This window comes from Corvus brachyrhynchos, unplaced genomic scaffold (assembly GCF_000691975.1).
Source record: "Corvus brachyrhynchos isolate BGI_N302 unplaced genomic scaffold, ASM69197v1 scaffold99, whole genome shotgun sequence".
NCBI classification, from domain to species: Eukaryota; Metazoa; Chordata; class Aves; order Passeriformes; family Corvidae; genus Corvus; species Corvus brachyrhynchos.
Window position 1 is genome coordinate 2,626,412 of NW_008239778.1, and position 19,862 is coordinate 2,646,273.

General features: G+C 46.3%; 2 protein-coding genes across 2 annotated transcripts in view; one reads left to right on the plus strand and one right to left on the minus strand.

Moving 5' to 3' along the window:
• Positions 1 to 10,346, plus strand: part of RABEP1 (rabaptin, RAB GTPase binding effector protein 1) — a 29,493-nt gene extending 19,147 nt beyond the window's left edge. Inside the window, exons 11-17 of the mRNA XM_008640379.2 lie at positions 173 to 271; positions 1,693 to 1,833; positions 2,493 to 2,682; positions 2,968 to 3,023; positions 3,521 to 3,619; positions 4,429 to 4,545; positions 6,493 to 10,346. Coding sequence (XP_008638601.1) covers positions 173 to 271; positions 1,693 to 1,833; positions 2,493 to 2,682; positions 2,968 to 3,023; positions 3,521 to 3,619; positions 4,429 to 4,545; positions 6,493 to 6,594 — 804 coding nt within the window. The 3' untranslated portion in view covers positions 6,595 to 10,346. The remainder of the gene's footprint in view (positions 1 to 172; positions 272 to 1,692; positions 1,834 to 2,492; positions 2,683 to 2,967; positions 3,024 to 3,520; positions 3,620 to 4,428; positions 4,546 to 6,492) is intronic.
• Positions 10,347 to 10,564: 218 nt separating this feature from the next.
• Positions 10,565 to 19,718, minus strand: NUP88 (nucleoporin 88). Its single transcript, XM_017743064.1, has 16 exons — positions 19,517 to 19,718; positions 18,788 to 18,913; positions 18,486 to 18,572; positions 17,636 to 17,812; positions 16,473 to 16,656; positions 15,900 to 16,050; positions 15,184 to 15,282; positions 14,972 to 15,062; positions 14,527 to 14,628; positions 13,457 to 13,615; positions 12,883 to 13,008; positions 12,290 to 12,355; positions 11,973 to 12,053; positions 11,519 to 11,645; positions 11,036 to 11,154; positions 10,565 to 10,785 (listed from the first exon to the last, which is right to left on the minus strand). Exons 1-16 carry the CDS (start codon positions 19,588 to 19,590, stop codon positions 10,722 to 10,724), a joined length of 1,833 nt encoding a protein of 610 aa, XP_017598553.1. The 5' UTR covers positions 19,591 to 19,718; the 3' UTR covers positions 10,565 to 10,721.
• Positions 19,719 to 19,862: the final 144 nt, after the last annotated feature.

Consider the following 19,862-nt stretch of genomic DNA (forward strand, 5'->3'; position numbering starts at 1 on the left):
TGCATTCATGCTTTACTGAGAGAAGAATTAACATAAACTTCAGTGGATTAGTTTGAAATTTCAAAGTATCTATTAGTAATAACAGGCGAGAGAACTGGTGTGGCTATTTCTTCTTCAGAATCTGTTCCATGCTTTATTTCTTACATGTCTGTCTGGGTTTTCTTTCTTCAAGATCTCCTTGCTCATGGCCAAGTGTCAGAAGTCAGAGAATTTCCTCAGTGAGCTGCAGCAGGCATTTCTGCAAGCCAAGAGGAGTGTCCAGGAGCAAATGGTAAGACAGGTTAATTCCAGAGATCCTTGTCCAGCCCTGTTTGTCTGACCCTTGGAGCTCAGTGTGTCTGTAAAAGGCTTTGTGTGCCCAGCCAAGGCTGGCTGGAGAGGGCTGAGCATCTTCACTTGCAGAGGGCCTGGTCCAGTGAGCTCTGATGGCAAGGGCTGGAGCTGGAACCGTTTGTGTCACTCTGTGCTGCTGTCTGTGTTCATGCACATTCAGGAGTATGGAGATCACTGGTCAACTTCTTTTCCCCTTATTTATTATCTAATTCCATGCCTCTTCAGTATCTTAATTTCACCTCAAATCTGAAGACAGTAGATTTTCTCAAGACTGTTTTTAGGATTCATCACAAGTACCATCATTAGTGAATATTTTCTCGAGTTTTAGAGATGAATGATCAGTGTTGTTGCAGGTCAGACTTAAAATATCAGCCCTAACACCCAGGGAGAGATATGTATGGGAACTTAATTTTTTAAACTATTTTTGAGCATCTTGTTGGAATTAAGCCAGAGAATAGGAAGAGGACCACATGTTCCAGGACTAAGTTTGACTTCCTTGGCACAATTAATTCCTTTCTATATCAGAATCAAGTCTTGTCTTTTTTCCTCCCTGGCACAGCGTTTGTGGGGGACCAAGAGAATTCATCCTCATGAACCCCAGTACTGCATTTCTGGGGTCTGGGATTGTGTGTAGGACGTCAGGACATTGCCTGCAGAGATGCTCCATCGGGTGCTCTGCATGAGAGCACATCTTACGGACACGCAGGAGGTTCGGACAACGTGCTGATCTGAGTCCGCTTCTCCTGCTGCCCCCCTATAACACAGCTCCTGCCATTGCTCCTGGTTCCCCATTTCCATTCCTCTTGGAAGAGTTCACTGGATTTTTTTCTTTTGTAATGGAAGCAAAGCCATGCCCTCTTCATCTTTTTTCTTTCCGTGGGATCAGCTGTTCTGATGCTTTCCTTGGAGGACAGTGGGAGGCAGACACCCACCATGGAAAGTTTCAGGGTGAATGTTTCAGGTTTTTGGATAACCTGCTCTTACAGCTGCGTGCTGAGGTGCTGTTAATAAACATCCCTGCCAGCTCCTGAATGCACATGTGATTCCCACCCTCCCTTCCCTCTCTGAGCACAGCCAGCTAATGGATAACACAGGAGGAAAGTGGGAGACTGAGCAAAGCTGTACTTATCACTGGCTTCCTGCTCTCTGCCTGGACACTTAAAGTTGTCCTTGCCTTTATTTCTGGTGCATAGGCCAGGCAAGAGGGAACTGGTTGTGTTGATCCACACCACCATTTTGTTTCCCTTCTTTACAAAGAATATCAGTTCACCAGACTTTTGAAAGCAGTGGAAGTAAATGGGGCAGAAGAGATCTGAGCATGACCCTAAGTGTGAATTTATGCTTTTCTTTGCATTGGAGGCTGTCCTGACACAGTCAAGGGAGCAGGTTTCAGAAGAGTTGGTGAGACTGCAAAAAGATAATGAAAGTCTTCAAGGAAAACACAACTTGCATGTGTCCTTACAGCAGGCTGAAGATTTCATTCTACCAGAAGCAGCAGAGGTAAAACATTTTTAAATCATTAACACTGACAGTGCTTGTGAGTTGATCTCACTGGAATATTATTCTTTATCAAAAAGTTGTCTCAAATAGCACAAAGAACAGTACCTGGGATTTTAACCCTGTAAGTCTGTGAATGAGTGTGATCCCCCTGTGCCATGCCTGCTTCAGGGTGTGGATGGATTGTAAAACCAGTTAACTGTGGCCTGACAGCTGCTCTGTGGTCAGTGGAGTGTGGGTTTGGCCCAGTTCAGCCAGTTCAAGCTGTATTTTCCAACTGGGCACACAAGTGTTCAGTCACCAGGGCCTCACTGTATTGATTCAATAAATCAAGTGAAGTCAATCACTTCTGTCCACTTAAGACCAGCAGTAATCCAAAGCCTTGAATAATGATTCCTTTCATGGCCACTTCCTTCCTTTAAGCCTAAAAGATTTGGAGGGGCTGAAGGGCAGGGGGAGCATCATAAACCTGTGGGGATGTGAATCTTGCTGTGTTTTCATTTCCTGTGGCCAAGCCAACTGTGACTGGAGCACCTTGCTGGAAGCAGGGTGTGGGATGCTGGGACAGACCCTGGGGCAGCACAGCTTTGTCCTTGTGCAGATACCCCAGTGCTGGGGCTGTGGGGCAGCAAAATGCACATCTCTGCTAATCCTTGATCCAGGAGCTCCGTGAGCTGATCCTGAAGTACCGGGAAGACATCATCAGCGTGAGGACAGCAGCAGATCACCTCGAGGAGAAGCTGAAGGCAGAGATCCTGTTCTTGAAAGAACAGATCCAAGCTGAACAATATTTGAAGGAAAATATAGAAGAAACTCTACAGCTGGAAATAGAGAATTGCAAAGAGGAAATAGGTGAGCAGGGGCAAAACAGTCTCAAAATAGGAATATTAGAAATTAATAAGATGCAAAGACTTGATTTTGTAGTAGACTTACCTGAATTCTAAATGCTGTTCACTTTTGATAGCAGAGACACCAGAGCTGTGCAGCTGAAAATAAAAGTACAATTATTTGTTTGCTTTTGAGGTACCTTTGATGTAACAGGAGCTTAATTTTCCTTTAAATATTAACAGAAATAAACAGGGTATGAACAATTTCCCATGTTTCTTGCATTTAAGATTTAATATTCTTGTTTTTCAGCATCCATTTCCAGTTTAAAAGCTGAACTGGAAAGAATAAAAGTGGAAAAGGAGCAGGTAAGAAGCCCTTTCACTCTGAGATTTTTGGTGATGTGGGGTTTTTTTTAATAAAAGTTTTTTTTTTTTCTTTCCTGTATTGATGCCAGTGGTGAGATTTTTGGTGATGTGGGGTTTTTTTTAGTAAAAGTTTTTTTTTTTTTCTTTCCTGTATTGATGCCAGTGTAGGAACAGGACACATTCATAGTTCTGTTCCTTAAAAGGTGTTTGATCTGTTTTATTAATCTGTAACCTAAATATTGGATTAACTAATTCCTAACTCATACTAAGCTACATAACACTGACCTAAAATGTCAGGTTTGGACATTTTTCTCCAGCTCCAAAAATAAATAAATGGAGAGAAAGAGATGTTTTTCAGGTGTTTTCTCTGCCCCTGAAAGAGATTATTTGGGTGTGTTTCTGAGTCCCAGAAAGATACTTAGACTTCCTTATGGAGGGACCGTGGGAGATGGAAATGTTAGGAAGTGCAGTTAATATTTTTTTATGTTATTATACAGTTGGAAAGTTCTTCGCAGGAAAACCTGCAGCAGCTGGAGAGTTTGCAGGAGGCAAAGAACACTCTAGAAGAACAGCTGAAGAAGGAGACTGCAGCAAAGGTAGCTATGATGTCTGGATGTGAAGTGTATCTGCATCTTTTGTGATGAGCAGCTGTGTCAGAGAATGTGGCACTACCTAAGAATGAAAAAAAGAAGCTTTTGAATGTGAGTAAGAAACTGGCAGGGAAATAATGTCCTCTGGATGTGGTTTAAATCCTCACCCCTGTTTTCACTGGGACTTGTAAAGTGGTGGGTCTGAATAGCTGCTGACTTGAATATCCCTTGGATTGCCCTCCCAAGTGAGGCCTCAGGAACATTCCTGCCTGCTGAGAGCGTGATAACCAAACCTTGGGCTGAATGCTTTGATGCTTTTGAAGCAGTGTTTTCTTGTGGTTGCTGTAGGAAGGGGCTCTACTTCAGCACTCAAGTGAATTAATCATGGTCTGAGCACTTGTTCTCTGCCCTCTCTTGTTGTGGTTTTGGTTTTTTATGCCCTTTCCCCAAACGCTTTTCTGACTAAAGCTCAGGATGGCAAGACAGTTACACTTCCAGCAGCAAATTACTGCCCTTACCATGAACTTACTTCACTAAAACTCAGAACTCTGCCTTTGTATTTTGAGATCCCAGGTCATGGTTCTGTTAAAAGACTTTGGGCTTTTTCATGCTTTAACCAGTCTATTGACACCTGTTAATGGGTATTAGCCCCTGATTTTGCACTTTGGAAAACTGAGGTGTGGAAAGACTGGTGTAGTTTGTTGCCAAGACCCTGTGGATACTGTGCTGCTTTGCTCTGGTATCACCCTTTAATCAGTTTATACAAGCTGCTGATTTTCATTCAGTTCAAGCCTAAAGAATCTTTTCCTCCTCAGGCCAACCTTGAGCAGCTGGTGTTTGAAGAGAAGAACAAAGCTCAGCGGTTGCAGACTGAGTTAGATGTCAGTGAGCAAGTGCAGAGAGACTTTGTAAAGCTTTCTCAGACACTTCAGGTAAGAGAGTCCAATCAATGTGTGAGGGGCTACTTTAGTTTCATTATTTCTACACAGCTGTGTAAAGTAAGAAATGGCAGTTGTAAATTTCCTTATGTTGGTATTCATGATCTATTTTAGAATTTGTTAGTGTAATAAACTGATCAGGTACTCCTGATATGATATTATTATTAAAGCTATTGGGATTGTGTTCTGATTACTGGGTTCCAGCCAATTTTCAGTTTTTGTACTAAAAGAAACTGTGTAGAGCCATAAATGATGGCTCTTCCAGACCTGTGTTTTTCCTTGTCCATCTCCTGATGTTTCCAATGTGATACTTTCATAGCAAATCATTCAGGTGCAAATATTTGAGGACTGTTGGTACTGTTTGATGTGAATATATGAAATGGTTCTTCAGGTTAACAGTTCCTGCTTTCTGTTTATACATCCCAACAGTCTTGTTCTTGTTATTGTCACTGTTGTTATCCTTGTATTTCCTTCACCAAGTGGAACTGTGGTTGATGTGAGACACCAAGAGGTGGCTGAAGGGAGGGGTTTTGTCAGGGGTGTCCCTGAGGCTGGTTCTGGTTTGTCAGGCTGTTCTCTGCTGCTGTGGTTTGTGCTCAGAGGGACTGTCTGTGCTTGGGAGGCCAGGCTGGACTGGGCTCACGTTCAGGGTCTGTGTTCCCAGGGTTTGCACCCCATTTATGTTCCAACTTTGCTCACAGAGCAGGTGCTGAATTTCAGCCCCCCATCTCCTTGGAGTCTTTGGCCAGGCTGCTCAGTGACACCCAGCAGAATTCAAACTACACATTTTCTGAGTCAGGCATTCAGGTTTACTTGGAAAATTAACCCCAGAATGTGGGAGGTTTGTTCACTAGACACAGTTTAGCTGGATGGATAATAGAGATCTGTGCTCTGTGGCTCTGTCTGTGTCTGGAGGGGTTGGTAGGACAAAGGAGACTGTTGAGTTGTCCTGTCTGGGGAAGTTGCTTCTTGTTAGTCATCATCTGCTCTGTTTTTGAAAGTCCTGCAGGCACTGGTTTATGCAGCTCTTAGAGGAAACATGGCCACCACTTTGAAGATGTGTGGTGGACTCTTCCACAGCTTGCAGGTAGTTTAGTAAACCTTCAGTATGAGCTCAGTAAGAATTGTAGCTCCGTGTTTTGTGTTTTCTTTCTGCCCTAAGCAGTTACTGCACATCAGGTTGTGTTCCAGTGTAAGCAGTGGTTTGTGCCACGTGCACTGTGCAGTGTGAGATGACCATCAAAGGAGGATTGTGGTTTCTTGGTGGGGTTATTCCCTTCCCTGGCCTTGTCAGTGAGAGCCTGGACAGGTACCCCTTGTGTGAGGGGTCCACTGGCCAAATTAGTTATGAGCATTTCAGAGGAAGGGCTAAAAACCACTTAAATGGTAGCTGGGAGTTTATAACTGAAAGCCCAGATCCTATTGCAAAGAATGTGGAAGTTTGAGTGTGATAAAGAAATCAATTGTGCTCTCTTTGCATTGATTTCACCACAGTTCTGCTGGGCCCTTTTTCAGCATTTAAAAAATACCTTAAACTGGGTTATCAGCAAAGCAAGAAGTGAGCTTGGAAATGGGATGGTTGCTCCAAGAGTATTTTGGATGCGATCTTGAGAGGCTCCAAGGCACATTTTGGGCTGCTCCTTTACATTCTTCCTGGGAAGGTTTACTTTGCACATCTCCAGTCAGTGACTGGACATGAGACAAAACACAGAGTGATGGTGATGGCTGGAGCCCCCCAGGGAGTGGGGCTTTATTGTAAAATCACACCTGCCTCTTGTCTTCCTTCCTCCCATTCTTGGGCCCAGATTAAGCTTGTGCTCCCTCACCCCTTGCATTTCTTCAGCCCCTGGTGATGTTTGATCCCTCGGAGGCTCCCTTTGGGTCTGGGTGTGAGCTCTTGCAGCCTTTGCTGACTGCGGTGCCTCTGTTGGTTCCCTGCAGGTGCAGCTGGAGCGGATCCGGCAGGCAGATTCCCTGGAGAGAATCCGTGCAATCCTGAACGACACAAAACTGACGGACATTAATCAGCTCCCTGAAACATGACACCCTGATGGGCTCCGAGGCTGCGTCTGGGGTTTTTAACTCATCTTTATAGCAACATTAATTATTATTTAACTCTAACCGAGAGAGCAGAAGACAACAGAGGGGAGCAATGACTTAAGTTTTGTTTCTAGAGGGGAAAAAGGTTTCGTACTGGGCAGGAAGAGAGCACAAGGGTGACTTGTAGTGTAGGAAGGAGAACTTTCTAATGGAAACACTAATGAGTGCAGTGTTTCGTGTTCCACTGAGTGGGATCAGTCCTTACATTCTGAAAAACTTCCCTCTTTCAGCCGACTTCGTAACCTAATATAGAGTTTTGGAACATATACCCCTGTCTTTCCCTCTGTCCTTTCCCCCACTACTGTGATCAAAGTAGCTGCTGGAAACTGTATTGTCCCTCCAAAATGTTGAAGAGCAAAGTGGTTGAAGTTTTTCTGTTTGAATAGTCAGTAACAGTATTCAGCTAGCAGAGAGAATGAGGTGTAGAGTATGCTGTATGAATATTTTATATTAAAATATGACTTTATTAGCAGGACACTGGATATTGATCTTATTTCATAACTCAGTACTTTTTTTTTAAAAACCATTGGCTCTGTGAAGAATCTGAACGCTGCTGAAATGTGGATATGAGTGAGCTGTGTATCTCCTGAACGGAGAAATGCTAATCCAAAAAAAAAAAGAAAACTGTACTGAGAATTTAGCTCCTTGCCATTTTTCTGTTGAATTCAGATACTGAAAGAAAAGCACAAGAAATGCACTGTTTTGTAATCTCTTTTACAAATGTAATTTAGAATATGGACTACAACTGGTTGTTTCTCATCTCTAAAGCTGAGCAGTGCCTGGAATCCCTTCTCTGTGGAAAAAAAAAAAACCAAAACCAAGCAAACAAACAAAAAAACCAAACAGAAAAAAGCTGGTAAAAGTCGTGTGCATGTCTGAGCATTGGCCTGAGGTGGTGCAGGTGTGCTCTGCTCTGGGGGTGACCCCAGGTGTGAAGGCAGGAGCTCTCTGGGGAAGGTGTTGAGGGCAGAATGAAGCTGTGGGCCCGACCCCTCTGCTGGGTCAGCCTCGTGTCAGGAAACAGGGAACCGCTCCCAGCCAGGGCACAGACGTGCAGGAGCTGCAGGATTGTGCTGCTGCAGCTTGGAGGGGACAGTGCAGCTCTTTGGTGTCCTGGCACTGCTCTGAGGTGGCTCCTGGGCTGCCCCCTGGTTCTGCTCCCAGACAGTTCAATTACACTGAGCAATGTGGCAGCAGAGGCAGGAAATTCTTGTGATCACTCAGTTGTCAGGTTTGGGTTTCTTGTTCTATAAATGTCCAGGGGTAAGATGAGCATTCCTCCTCCTCCTCCTCCTTCTCCTCCTCCTCTACTGCTGGAATTCCATGCACGCAGCTGGATGGATTCCTGAACGGTTGCAGGTGTTGATGATCCTGATGGTACAAACCCAATTCTTGAACTTACAACTCAGTTAAAAGGAGGCTGAAGGAGCAGATCCCACTGTCCAAAACTTCTTAGTTTTTCCTCCATTCCTTGCTGTTTTTTCTTCACATACTTGGCCAGAGATCTGCTTTTCTTCATCACCTTCAAAAGTGACAGAAAATTCTCCAAACTGCAATGCACATGATATATTTTAAAGTGCTTAGATCCTATTTTTAGCAGTGTATATCCTGCTGCTGACATAAAGTCAGAACCAGTGGTTTTGAAGAGGAATGCCTTAAAAACAGCCAAAAAAGCATCATACAAGCTCAATTCCTTGCCACTCATTACAAGAATTAAAGCATTTTATTCATCCTAGCAATTAATTCCCTTTGTAATCCTGACACCCAAAAGTAATTTTTCTCACCTTAGTAATGACTAGACTAACAGATGGCAGAGCTCTCGTGTCTAAAGATGGTACTTTTCCATAAAGGTGACATTGAAGTGTGGCTTGGGCCTTCAGTTTTTGGCTATTACCAGATTAGGGATTTTTTAACCTTTCTCACTATTTGCTGAACTGTGGTGACAGCAGCTGAGTCCTGATGCATAAATCCAGGACCAGATGTTTTTCATTCAGTTTTCCAGTGGTTGGGTAAACTTTGGAGACAAAACTACAGGCCTTTAGTAGGAGCTACAGAGCAGAAAGGAAAGTGTTTTTCTCTGTTCCCACCCTCCCTTCCCAAAGCCAAATGTGTAACTGGTTACAGAGTTACTGTAACTGGTGACTACTTCACCTGTGCAGGAGGTGTAAGGGAGCCTCTTGTATGGCAAAACTACACCACATCCTGTACCCTCTTCAGCAAGCTGAGCACTTGAGGAACTGCACCTTGAAGTCTTTCACAGTAAAATATTTTTTGGTTGTGTTTCTGGCTGGTCCAAGTGCGAGAGAGCAGGGGAAGGGCTGTTCCTGCCCTCGCAGCATCCCTTACTGGTGCCTGTGTCTGGCCTGTTCTCAGCAGCCCTGTCTGCTCTGAACACTCCTGGCTGTGGCTGGGTCAGAGGGTTTCAGGCAGTCCAGGGCTGGGTGGCTTTCCCTGGGTGTGTTTTTATGGCTCATTGGCACAGCTTTCCCCAGGTGTGGTGGTGTCAGGGTGAGGTCATGGCTGCAGGAAGGAGGGGCAAGTGGTTTGGGCTCCTTCATAGCCCCAGCACCCATGGAGCTGTTCCCAAATGCAGATCTGCAGGCCTGGGGGGTGTGCACTGTTGGCTTTTCCTTGTTTGTGAACCAGGCACTGCACCAGTCCTGGAAGGAACTTCCTTTGGTTTGGAGAGGATGGGCAGGCAGTTCTTGCATGGTTATTTTCCTTTTCACCACCCTGTTCCACCTGTGCTCCTGTCTCAGTACCAGCTGTGACCATTGAAGTGTTGGAACACGGGTCACCTTTTTCACCAACTGCTCTAATGTCAGACTTTTAAACAATTCAGTTTGAAATTGGAACCCTGGATGTTCACAGAAGTGGTGGGAGATGTGCTCCCTCTGAACTGCTCTCCCTCATGGGGAAGGACAGCAAAGCTTCAGCAGCAGCAACTGAGCTTCTGCTGAACTCAGACTTCAAGGGGCCTTTAAAAGCAAAATAAGACAGTGTGTGCCAAATTTGCAGAGCAAATTTAAAAGACTGTAAATGAAGTGTAGGAAAAGCTCTTGGTGTAGATACTCACTGGATGATGGATGATGGTGTTACTGCTCATGAACATGAGAAAACAAACGCTCTTCAAAGTTGTGGGTGTTGTGGAGCATGGCTGGGGGCGGGGTGGGTTCTCCTGGCTCAGGTGGTGTCACCTGCTCAGCTGTGACACAGGGGCTGAGCTGTTGGTGGAGGCTCTGTCTGCATTGCTGTACCTGTATAGTCCTAACCTGTACAAAGTGTTCCTGCAGCATGTCTGGTACCCGCTCCCTCCCCAGCAGCGCCCCCGGCCCCCCTGCTGTGCCACGTTTTAGCAGTGCAGGAACTCCTGCCCCGCTGAGCTTCACCACGGCACCTTTTCTAAGGGGAAGGGGGAGGGACAACAATTATTTATTGTCCACTAGAGTCTGTCTACAGCAGAGACTGAATTGGCCTTGAAATGTCAAGGGGGACTCCAGAGCCATCTTTTGCAAAAGGAAACAGTGTTTGGAAGTCAATACTGCATTCCAGTGAGCCAAGCCATTGGTGTCCTGTGCAATCGTGGGTGTAGAATTCTGCTGTCTCCAGGATTCCAGTGTAACCATTTGTTAACTGTACTGAAGGTGTGTCCTTTATGGAGAAAGTGTTCCAAATTAAAAAAAGCTGCTGAAGTGTGTGCGTGCCCTGCTCTGGTCTTTCTCCTCTGCCCCCTGCCACAGACCTCCCCCCAGGGAACCCCTGATGGAGCAAGGGTGGGAGACTATCCCAGGATCACCCCAGGGAGCAGCAATCCCCACTCCTGGGGCAGCTGCAAGCATTACCCTCTAACACCCTGAATATAAAACACCTGCAGCACATCCCCTTCCCCTGAGAAAAGCGAAAACCACAGCACTTGAGGAGTCTTATCAAAAGTATTTTATTTCACAATTCTTTACAAAATAAGTAAAAGGTGTTTTGTTCAACATACAAATGGTAAATATACAAGGGGGAATACCAGGAACAGGTAAAGCTCATCCACCCTCTCGCTGCAGGGTCCTCCCCAGGGACACTCAGAAGTTCACATGGCTCCTGATGTCGTTGATCTGTTTCACCATCTCCCGGATGTGTTCTCCCCTTCAAGAAAAAATAACCCAAGTCAGAAGGCTGCAGGTCCCATCAGTGCAGAACTGAGCAGGAAGGGAAACACTTCAGATGGCAGCTTAAAGTGCTGCTGTCAAGAGCTGCAGATCCTGTGCTTCAGCCCCTCTCCCCAGGCACTGCCTCAGCCCCACCTGCAGCACGGCTCAAACAGCACCTGAGACACCTGAACTGAATGTGAGTGCCAGGGCCCGGGCTCTGCAGGAGCAGCCCAGCCTGCACTTACTCCTCTCTCAGGACAGCTTGGATGCACTTGCTCTGGTAGGCACTGAGGCTGATGCTGGGCTTGCGGGGGCTTCGCCCCTTCTCCATCTGCTTCTGTTGGTATTCCTTTTTCATTTTCACCTGGGAGTTGAGGAGAAAAAAGAAGGCCCCAGTCAGTGCTGGTCCTGCCTGTCACAGTGAAAGCTTGTTAATTACAGACTGCTGTGTTGTACTGCAATTAATCGGTTCTTTTTGGGTTCAAATCTGCCTGCTTTTGCACTTCCCACAAAGAGAAGAATGTCCCTGCCAGGCTGAGGATTGGGAAGCTCTCTGAGGGCTTACAGTGTGTGCAAATGTTCTCTCTGTGTTACCAGCAAGAGCCCAAAGCCCCTTTAGTACATCGTTGCTGATGAACACAAGTACAGCATCACATTGTTGGCAGGACTTGTCTGCCAGCACTGAGCGAAGAGCTGTCAGCAACCTCCCAGGTCATTCCTCCTCTCACCTGTCTGATAGCATTGCTCAGGTGCTGCAGCTGGTCATGGATTGTCTGCAGTTCTTTCTTCATATCCTTTTCAGTGTCAGATAGAACAGGAAGCTGAGAGTGGAAACTCCGAAGGACTTTCTTCATCCTTGAAAGCAAGAAATGTCTCTGAGTTAACTTCCCTGGTACCCAGCTCTGCTCAAACACCTGCAGCCTGGTGCTTTGGCCATGCTTCCCAAGTCCCAGGGGCTTCACTTTCCCCTTCCAGCTGGTCTCAGGTGGCATTCTGAGCACGGGGCTGGCTCAGGCTGGGCCTGCAGACAAATCACACCAAGCCTCAGCACAGGGACTTTCAGAATCCCAGTCTTGGAACAAACCAGTGCAGCAGCTTCTGCCCACTCTGTTCTACCACACCTGCAAACTTTGTTCAACATCATGTGGAGTGAGGTGAAACGGAGCCCCCATGTGCAGTCACCTGTTCATGATGTCTTCCTGCTTCTCTTTGGCTTCCTCATACTTGTCAGCCAAGCGCTCGGCCATTTCCCGCAGACTTTTCCTTAAGGCAAGGGAGGAACAGTTCCCTACTTCAGATTTACACACGGGACAGGCCAGGGTGTGGACATAGGACAAGGAAGCTGGAGAAGCCAGCTGGAGGAGGGAGCGAACCTCCAGGCTTCATTAGGGCTGGGAATGCCTTCATGTGTCACCTGTTTCACACAGGGTCTTGTCCCAGCCACCACAGGTGCATCATTCCTGAGCTTTGACTTGGAAAAGGAGACAGGTTCCACTCACCTCTCCTCTCGACAGTAATTCAGATCCTCCAGCTGTTTCTTTTTCTGCCCCCACAGCAACTTCACTCTGAAGTAAACACATACAAAAAAAATCAAACCACTTGCAACCAGGTGAATCAGGATTTACACCACACAGAAAATGCTGGGAGTGGGAAGAGCTAAAGACACTGAACAGGGGGCAGTGGTGAGAAAAAACTCCCATTTTGTCCTAACTGTAAATAACTGACTATGATTTGAAGCAGCAGAGACTTAAGGCAATTCTCCTCTGTCAGGATTAGTGCTGAGGTCAGATTTCCTGCCACCCACAGGCCCAGGCAGGCAGACACCACCAAGAGAAAAGTATTTTATGTATGTGTCTATGTTTACCTTTTTTTTTCTTCCTCTATGAGCCACTACAGAGACCAAGTATTACACTCGCCCCTACTTTGCCTGATAACTGCGTTTTAAGTTCTGGTATTCATTATTAGTTTTACATTTAGTATGTTTACTCATTCACCAGGATTAGCCCCACAGAGGAGGGTGAGTGCTCAGTACTTAGTGCTGCTGCATCACACAGACATTGGCTAGCACATTTTTATGAGAGTTTTGCATTACCTTTGCTGAATTTCCTCTTTTGCCAGGTCCTGTTTCAGTATATATTCCTCTCTGAACACCTGGGTGGCTCTGCTGAGGAGCTGAAGGCATTCTTCAGGGGGAGGAGCAGCATCTTTATCTGCAGATCTTAAGAGAGAGATTTTTGCAACCTTACTAACATGTTCCTTTGAAAGGCTAAACCACTCCCAGTGTTTATGGTAAGGGCTCAGGGGGGCTGTTACAAAAGTGAGGGATTACAATGGAATCCCTTTGCTAGAAATAATTTTTCTTATATGAGGAAATCCCAAGGCAGCTTAAGATACTCCAAACCCAATGGGCCAAGTAATGAGCAGCTCATCAGCTGAAGGCAGCCCTGCTTTGAGCAGGAGGCTGGAGCCAGGCAATCCCCTCCCAGCCTGCACCATCACTGGACTGGATGCCATTCCCACATGGACAGAGGCCCCAGTCAGTGGCAGGAGCTGTGCCCCAGCACTGCCATGCCCAAGGCAATGTGCTGTTCAAACAGGAGCTGGTGAACACCCACTGTTCCCAAGTGTTCCCACTTCAGGTGCCCCAGGAAGACACATTTGCTTACTTGAGATGCAGGGGGTTGGCAGAGCTGCGCTGCAGGATGCCCTGGATGTGCTTCTCAAAGGAATGCTCCGACTCGGCCACGATGCGCAGGGGGGACACGGTCAGGTCCTTGTCCTCTCTGGTGCACAGCAGGGGAGGGGAGGCAGGATGGACAGTGCTTCTGCCACACAACAGCACAGGGAGAACACAGTCAGACCAGGCAAACTGAAACCAGGTCAGAGCTTAACTGGTACTGAAAGTGAGGAGCTCATCCACTGGGGAACTCCTGTGTTACTGCAGGGGGTTCTAAAAGGAGCTGTTTCAGTTTTGTGGTAAATCCAGCCCTAGCAGGGTTGGTACAGCTCACATCCCCACACCTGCTTGGTCATGGCTCAAACTAGCAAGAATCGTAAATATCCTTTGGCTTAAGGAGAGAAAAGTTCCAGAACAAGGCAAGCAGGCACTGCAAGAGTAGCATGACCTTCTTCACAAAGCACCCTGCCCGGTCACTGCCCACCTGTGTGGAAACAGTGAAATAAACAAAAGGTCTGCAGGAGAACCTGATGGTAACACTGGCTCTGCTGGTGGTACCTGTCCTACATTAAACAGTGTCCTGCCAAAGATAAGCTGAAAATGGTGTTCTCCCCTCAAGGCATTTATTTCATTGTGCAAATGCAGATTTACAGCACTCTGTATCTTTGCCACCACCTACAAAGAAAGTAACTGGAAGCACAAACTAAAATCCTACTTCTTTTTTCCCCTTTCATGCACACATAACCTCAGTAGCCCATTAAGAATATTCACACCACTGTAAAACCTCAACAATACCATCGAGAACATTTTTTTTGTCCTACTACTCACTAAAAGTGATGTGATTAATTATATCCCCTAAAAAGACCTTATCAGCAGTAGGTAAGTACTCTAATAACACTTTAGTGCTCAGCCAGGGGCCATTCAGAAAGCAAAACTGCACTGTGTGTCCTAAGAGGTGCAGAAGCCTGGGGTGAAACAATCAAAGAATAATTGAAAAATAGGAATATCCTTTTTTGAGCCTTTCCATGCAGTCATGGACTTCAGCTGAGAACTCCGTACAAGAGAGGCCTTGTAATGCACTCATAGGTGTTGGTGATGCAAATCATTGTGGGCCCCAGGACGTCAGAAACGATCCAAAATCCTCTAATTGGAGCAGGCTGCCTGAAGGGAAGAACACAAAAAGCACCCAGTCAGGAAAGTTCTTTATTCCTGAAGCTGTGCACGTTCACTCTTTTGGAAGTGCTCCAAGGTCAGGTAAATGGAAGTGAAAATTTCTGCTGGTCTGACAGATGATTTTCAGACAGTAACACAAGAATTTAAGCTACTACCCTAACTGTGCATGAAGAATCCTCATACACAAATTGCTTAGTTGTATTATTTGAATTCTTTTGAGTTTACTTTATTACTTTAATGGCAAGAATGCAGCAAAAGATGACAAATCATAAGTATTTTCCATAGCAACTTCCTGATTTGAAAGCAATTGAGAAAGGGTTTGGTTTTTTACCTGCACGGCAGTGGTTTTGTACAAAGAATATGTTCAACAAAGCACTTCTGTTCTGCTCCCAGCTCTTGTAAACTGTCTTTGTCTTCCTCATCTACAGAGAGACGTGTCAAGCTGCATCAGATACACTTTGCAGGGTGAGGGATTCAGTAGTACCTGCATCCACCAGCCTGTTACTGGCAGATGTTCAGCTGTTTCTCACTTCCCTCACTCACCTGAACCAAGGAATTTGTGCAGTTTATTGATCCATGTCAAGCCCACACTGTGGACACCAGCTTCGTGTGTGCAGTGGTATCTAGAGGGACATTTGGGATCTGAAAGTGAAGCAGAAAATTTAAGAGTTGGCACTAAACTGGGAAAAACTCATCCTTCACACCTGCACTGCTGATCCTGTGTATCAACTTAGTGTCCAGTTGTCCAGTCAGCTCTAACATCTTAGTGCAAGTACCAGAAACAGAGCTACATGTGTTAGAGTCTAAAATACTGGTGAGTTGTTTTGAACCCTTCCTATCACTCCTCGTCTGTATCAATCAGATCAGTTTTCAATGGCAGATTGTTAAAACTAGCAGACCAGCATTCTGACAAGCTGCTTGTTCCCAACACCTGCACACTTCATCCTGCCCACAATTCCATGGGATAAGCAGGTTCTTCCATCAGGATCACCCTCCCCACAGCACTCCCTCACACTCACAGGTCAGCACAGATGCAGCAACTTCTCCTTTATAACCCTCAGCTGACAGGGGCTAGCACTGCATGACCCTGTGTAATCTGCCCTCAAGCCAACACTGGAGCCCCTCCCAGGCTTGCTCCTTCCACAGCTGTATTGAGGGCATCTGGCAAATCCTTACTCTAATCCCCCTGTTTGTCTGACACCAACAAGAATATGCCAATAGCTGGATCCTAAAAGCCACAAAATGAACAACAACCCTACCTCGATGCAGCTTGATTGGGCAAGAGAAGTCAGACTCCAAAGGATCTTCTTCATCTCCTGTTGCCAGTTTGAGTGCAAGTTCCAGCTCAACACATTCAAACACATACAGGGAAGGAATAAGATCGGATCTTGGGTCCCAGGACTTTTCTGACTGTAAAGAGTATTGTGAATTCTTCTGTGAGACATCATTTAAATAGGAGTTCCAACATAAACAGCATCAAGAAAGAGTTACATGGCAAGGGTTTTAACTATCAAGGAATGTAGTTTAAATTTACTTAAAAAAAATTAAATCAAACCCAGAGTTTCTTAGAAAATCCTCTTTAAATTAGATTATAGTAAGTTTGATTAAAAACTGATCAACTGTCACAGTACACAGGACTGAGATTTAAAATAGAAGTGTCAGAGAGCCACAGGGACTAGCTGAAGAAGGAGGAAGACTCACTACTTCATTCCAAAAGAATGCAGCTTTGGCACCTGGCACACACTTCCAGGCACCCTGCCAGCTTGCAGCCAGGAACTTGGATTAAAGAAACAAAAATTCTACAGAAAATAAACCAAGCCAAGGCAAGGTACCTGCTCATCGTCCTCTTCTCCATCCAGCACCACACAGTGATAGAGCATCCCCGACTCGGTGGCGATGACCAGGATGTTTGGAACGCAGGGCAGGCACAGCACGGCGCAGGCGTCGTAGCCGTAGTTGTCCTCGGCAGCCGGGTGCATGGGCAGGGGGCCCAGCAGCTTCCCGAGGCTGCCAGCGCTGCAAGGAACACGGGTGTGCTCACAGCACCAGCTCTGCAAAAGGGGACTCTTCCCATGGCTGTCAAACAACCCCATGGCTTGGAGTTCTGAGTCCCACTAGACTGCTGCAGATTATGAGTCTGACTGCAGCTCCTAGGGGAAGATCTCAGGGGGAAATTGGAGCTCATTTTATTATAGTTTATGCTTTGAAAGCAACCAAAGCTACACTGCAAAAATTCATGAGGAAATATTTTCATACACGAACACAAAGTACTCAAGGAAAGCTCAGTATAATTATTACTTAACTGGTTTCTTGCACTTCACATTTTGTGTTGTGGCATTTCTCTGGGCAGAGCTTTAGATGGACTGAGGCCATCTCACTGCCTGCAGACAGATCTGCTCAGTGCAGAGGCACACAGTGCTGTTTCTAACCCAAGTACCACAGTTTAATATTCAGCTACACAACATCTAACTTGTAAGTCTTGCACCATCTTCTCAGTTTTATAAAGTAATAGCTTTTTCTATCATGTTTATATTCTCGATTAATCATCCTGACTTTTCACTGCAGAACGTGCCTGTGAACCCTCTAAGCTCTTCAAATATTCTTTCTCCTAAGATGCCCCTGGCTCAGTGAGCCTCATCCAAAGCTAAGGATGTCTGTGCTGGGAACTGAAGGCCACAAAATACACTTAACAGCCTTAGACCCACTGATCTTTTTACAGCCCCATGTCTTCATATCAGATTTCTCATGGTAAATAATGCATAGTGGCATAGTGGATTCTCAGCAGTGGAAGCTGCACCTGTAATGTCTGGATGAGAAAGGACAACACACTGCTTTTGGATTCCAGGCTATTAGCACTGCCACAGAGACAGGACAGGCTGCAGTACAACATCACTCAGCCCAGCATCCCTCACAGTCCCAGCCAAGCTAGGACTCTCTCACCCTAGCACTGTACAAACACCCAAGCACCCCGTGAGCCCTGAGGGTAAGACCCTACCTCTGGAGCAGGCTGATGTAGGTGAGGAAGGTCTCTCCATTCTCATACAGAATGTACAGGGGGTAGCCCAGCACCTCCTCGCTGCCGCGCTGGCCCAGGATGTGCTTCGGCACCGGCACCTGCGGCCCGAAGTCGAAGGCCACGGCTGTCTCCCCCAGGGACGCGGTGTAGGCTCTCCTGGGACAGGGCACAACGAGCTGGGCTCAGCAAGGACTGAGAGCACAATGTTTAACATGGTCCTGAGGGATGTGCTGTCAAACTCCTGCCAAACCCCTGGCCAGCAGTGCCACGTGCCACTGCCAGCAACGAAAGGGTGTAAGTGACATCCTTCTCCTGGCTCATCAGTTCTGCAGTGCCCCCACAGCTTCAGAGGATAAAAGAGGTGTTCTGGTCCTTCCTGGGAGGCACATCACTGCGTGGTGCAAGATTTTCCTTTCCAACCAGGCCAAGAGGAAAATAAAAAGATGATCTATTTTCTACATTCCTCACTCAAAACCCCCTCCTTAAGCCCATCTTAAAGTCAACGGGTGTTTTCAAACTGCTGCTCTGACAAACACTTGACTGTACAGTTTGTCACCACTTTGTTTTAGAGGGATGGGGGAGAGGAAAGAGAGAGGAAAGGAAAAAGGGAAAGGAAAAGAGAAAAAGGAGAGAGAAAGAGAAAGGGAGAGAAAGAAAGAGAAGGAGAGAGAAAAGGAAAAGTGCAGGTACTGTGCTATGAAGAATTGCTAGCACTGAAGAATTCAAATCAGATTTTCAGGCAGATTTATCACTTATTACTTAAAAACACAACTGAGAATACTGAGCTTCTTCTGCAAAAGCATTTCAAAATATAAGAAGCCACACCAACCCTTTTTTGATTGTAAGAGTCTCCTCCTCGGTGTCCGAAAGCGCAATCACTTTGATGGGTGTCTGAGGCACCTTCAGACTGTAGAACCTGGAGGAAAGAAACAGCAGCCACGTTCATTCTGCTGGCAGTGCTGCACATTCCCTGCTGATGCAGGAACATCAGCTGCTCTCAGCCTGAAACTCCTCCCATCCTATTTTGTTATTGCTAACTGGTAAGAATGGCAGGATGCAAACATCCAGTGACAAATCAAGACTGGGCATGACAAAAAAATCCACTTCGGATAATCCAAAAATGGGTTTTACCTTATGGTGTTATCTGATGTCAAAAGCACAATGTGGGGCTCCAAGGTGTCGCAGGGGTACCAGGCTGCATGCTTTAACGTCAGGGATGTCGAGCTGGTGAAGAACCGTTCCGCAATAGGAATGGTGCTGGAATACAGAGCAGAAACTTGCACTGTGAGCAGAAGCACACAAGCTACTTCTAAAGGGAAGTGGGGGCAAGAAAAGCTAGAGACACTGAAAAGGTTTCAAAGTCTTTATCTGTACTATTCTGAAAGTTGGAGAGGCAGCTTTAACTTGAACCCTTTGCTATTTTCCCCCAGACATCTGCTTTTAGCTGCCACAGCTGAAAGACACCAGAGAAGCTGCCCCATCTCTGGAAGTGTCCAAGACAAGGCTGGACAGAGCTTGGAGCAACTTGGTCTAATGGAAGGTGTCCCTGTCCATGGCAGGGGTTGGAACTTGCTGGCCTTTAAGGTCTCTTCCAACCCAAACCATTCCATGATTCTATGAAAGGCCAGAGAATACTAGAGGAGCATCTTGCTTCTCAGCAATTGCAACAAGTTTGGAAGGTCACTTGATAATCAGCAAATACTTGAGCCAAAATAACTTCATTTGTGACTGCCCCACAACCCAAATACAACCTGTCCCTTCCACCAGTGTCTTCTGTATCTGTCTAACGCCAAGAAAGGGAGACTGTGGAGGAGGAGTGGCAGGACGAGGATGTCATCAACCACCTGAGGTCTCACCCACCTACAGTTCACCGTGGATTTCCCACCTTCAAACTCGGAATTCTTGCCCCAGCGTTTGGGCAGCTCCAGCACCATGAGCCCCTTGGTACCAATGAGAGCCACATGGTGCTGGGCGGGGCTCAGCAGCGTCTGGTGCACCTCGAAAAGGGGCGGGTTTATGCACAGAAGGGTCTGAAAACAGATGTTACAGGGAAGCACAAGCTGTTCAAAGGGCTCACGGAAGTACAGCTCATCTTTATTCTGGATGGTGATTTACACGGCACGGAATGAGGCACAACCCGGCTCCATGGCGCAAAGCAGTGGATTCCTTGGAGAAAGACCCCCCCCCCGGGGCGGGCTGGGGGGAG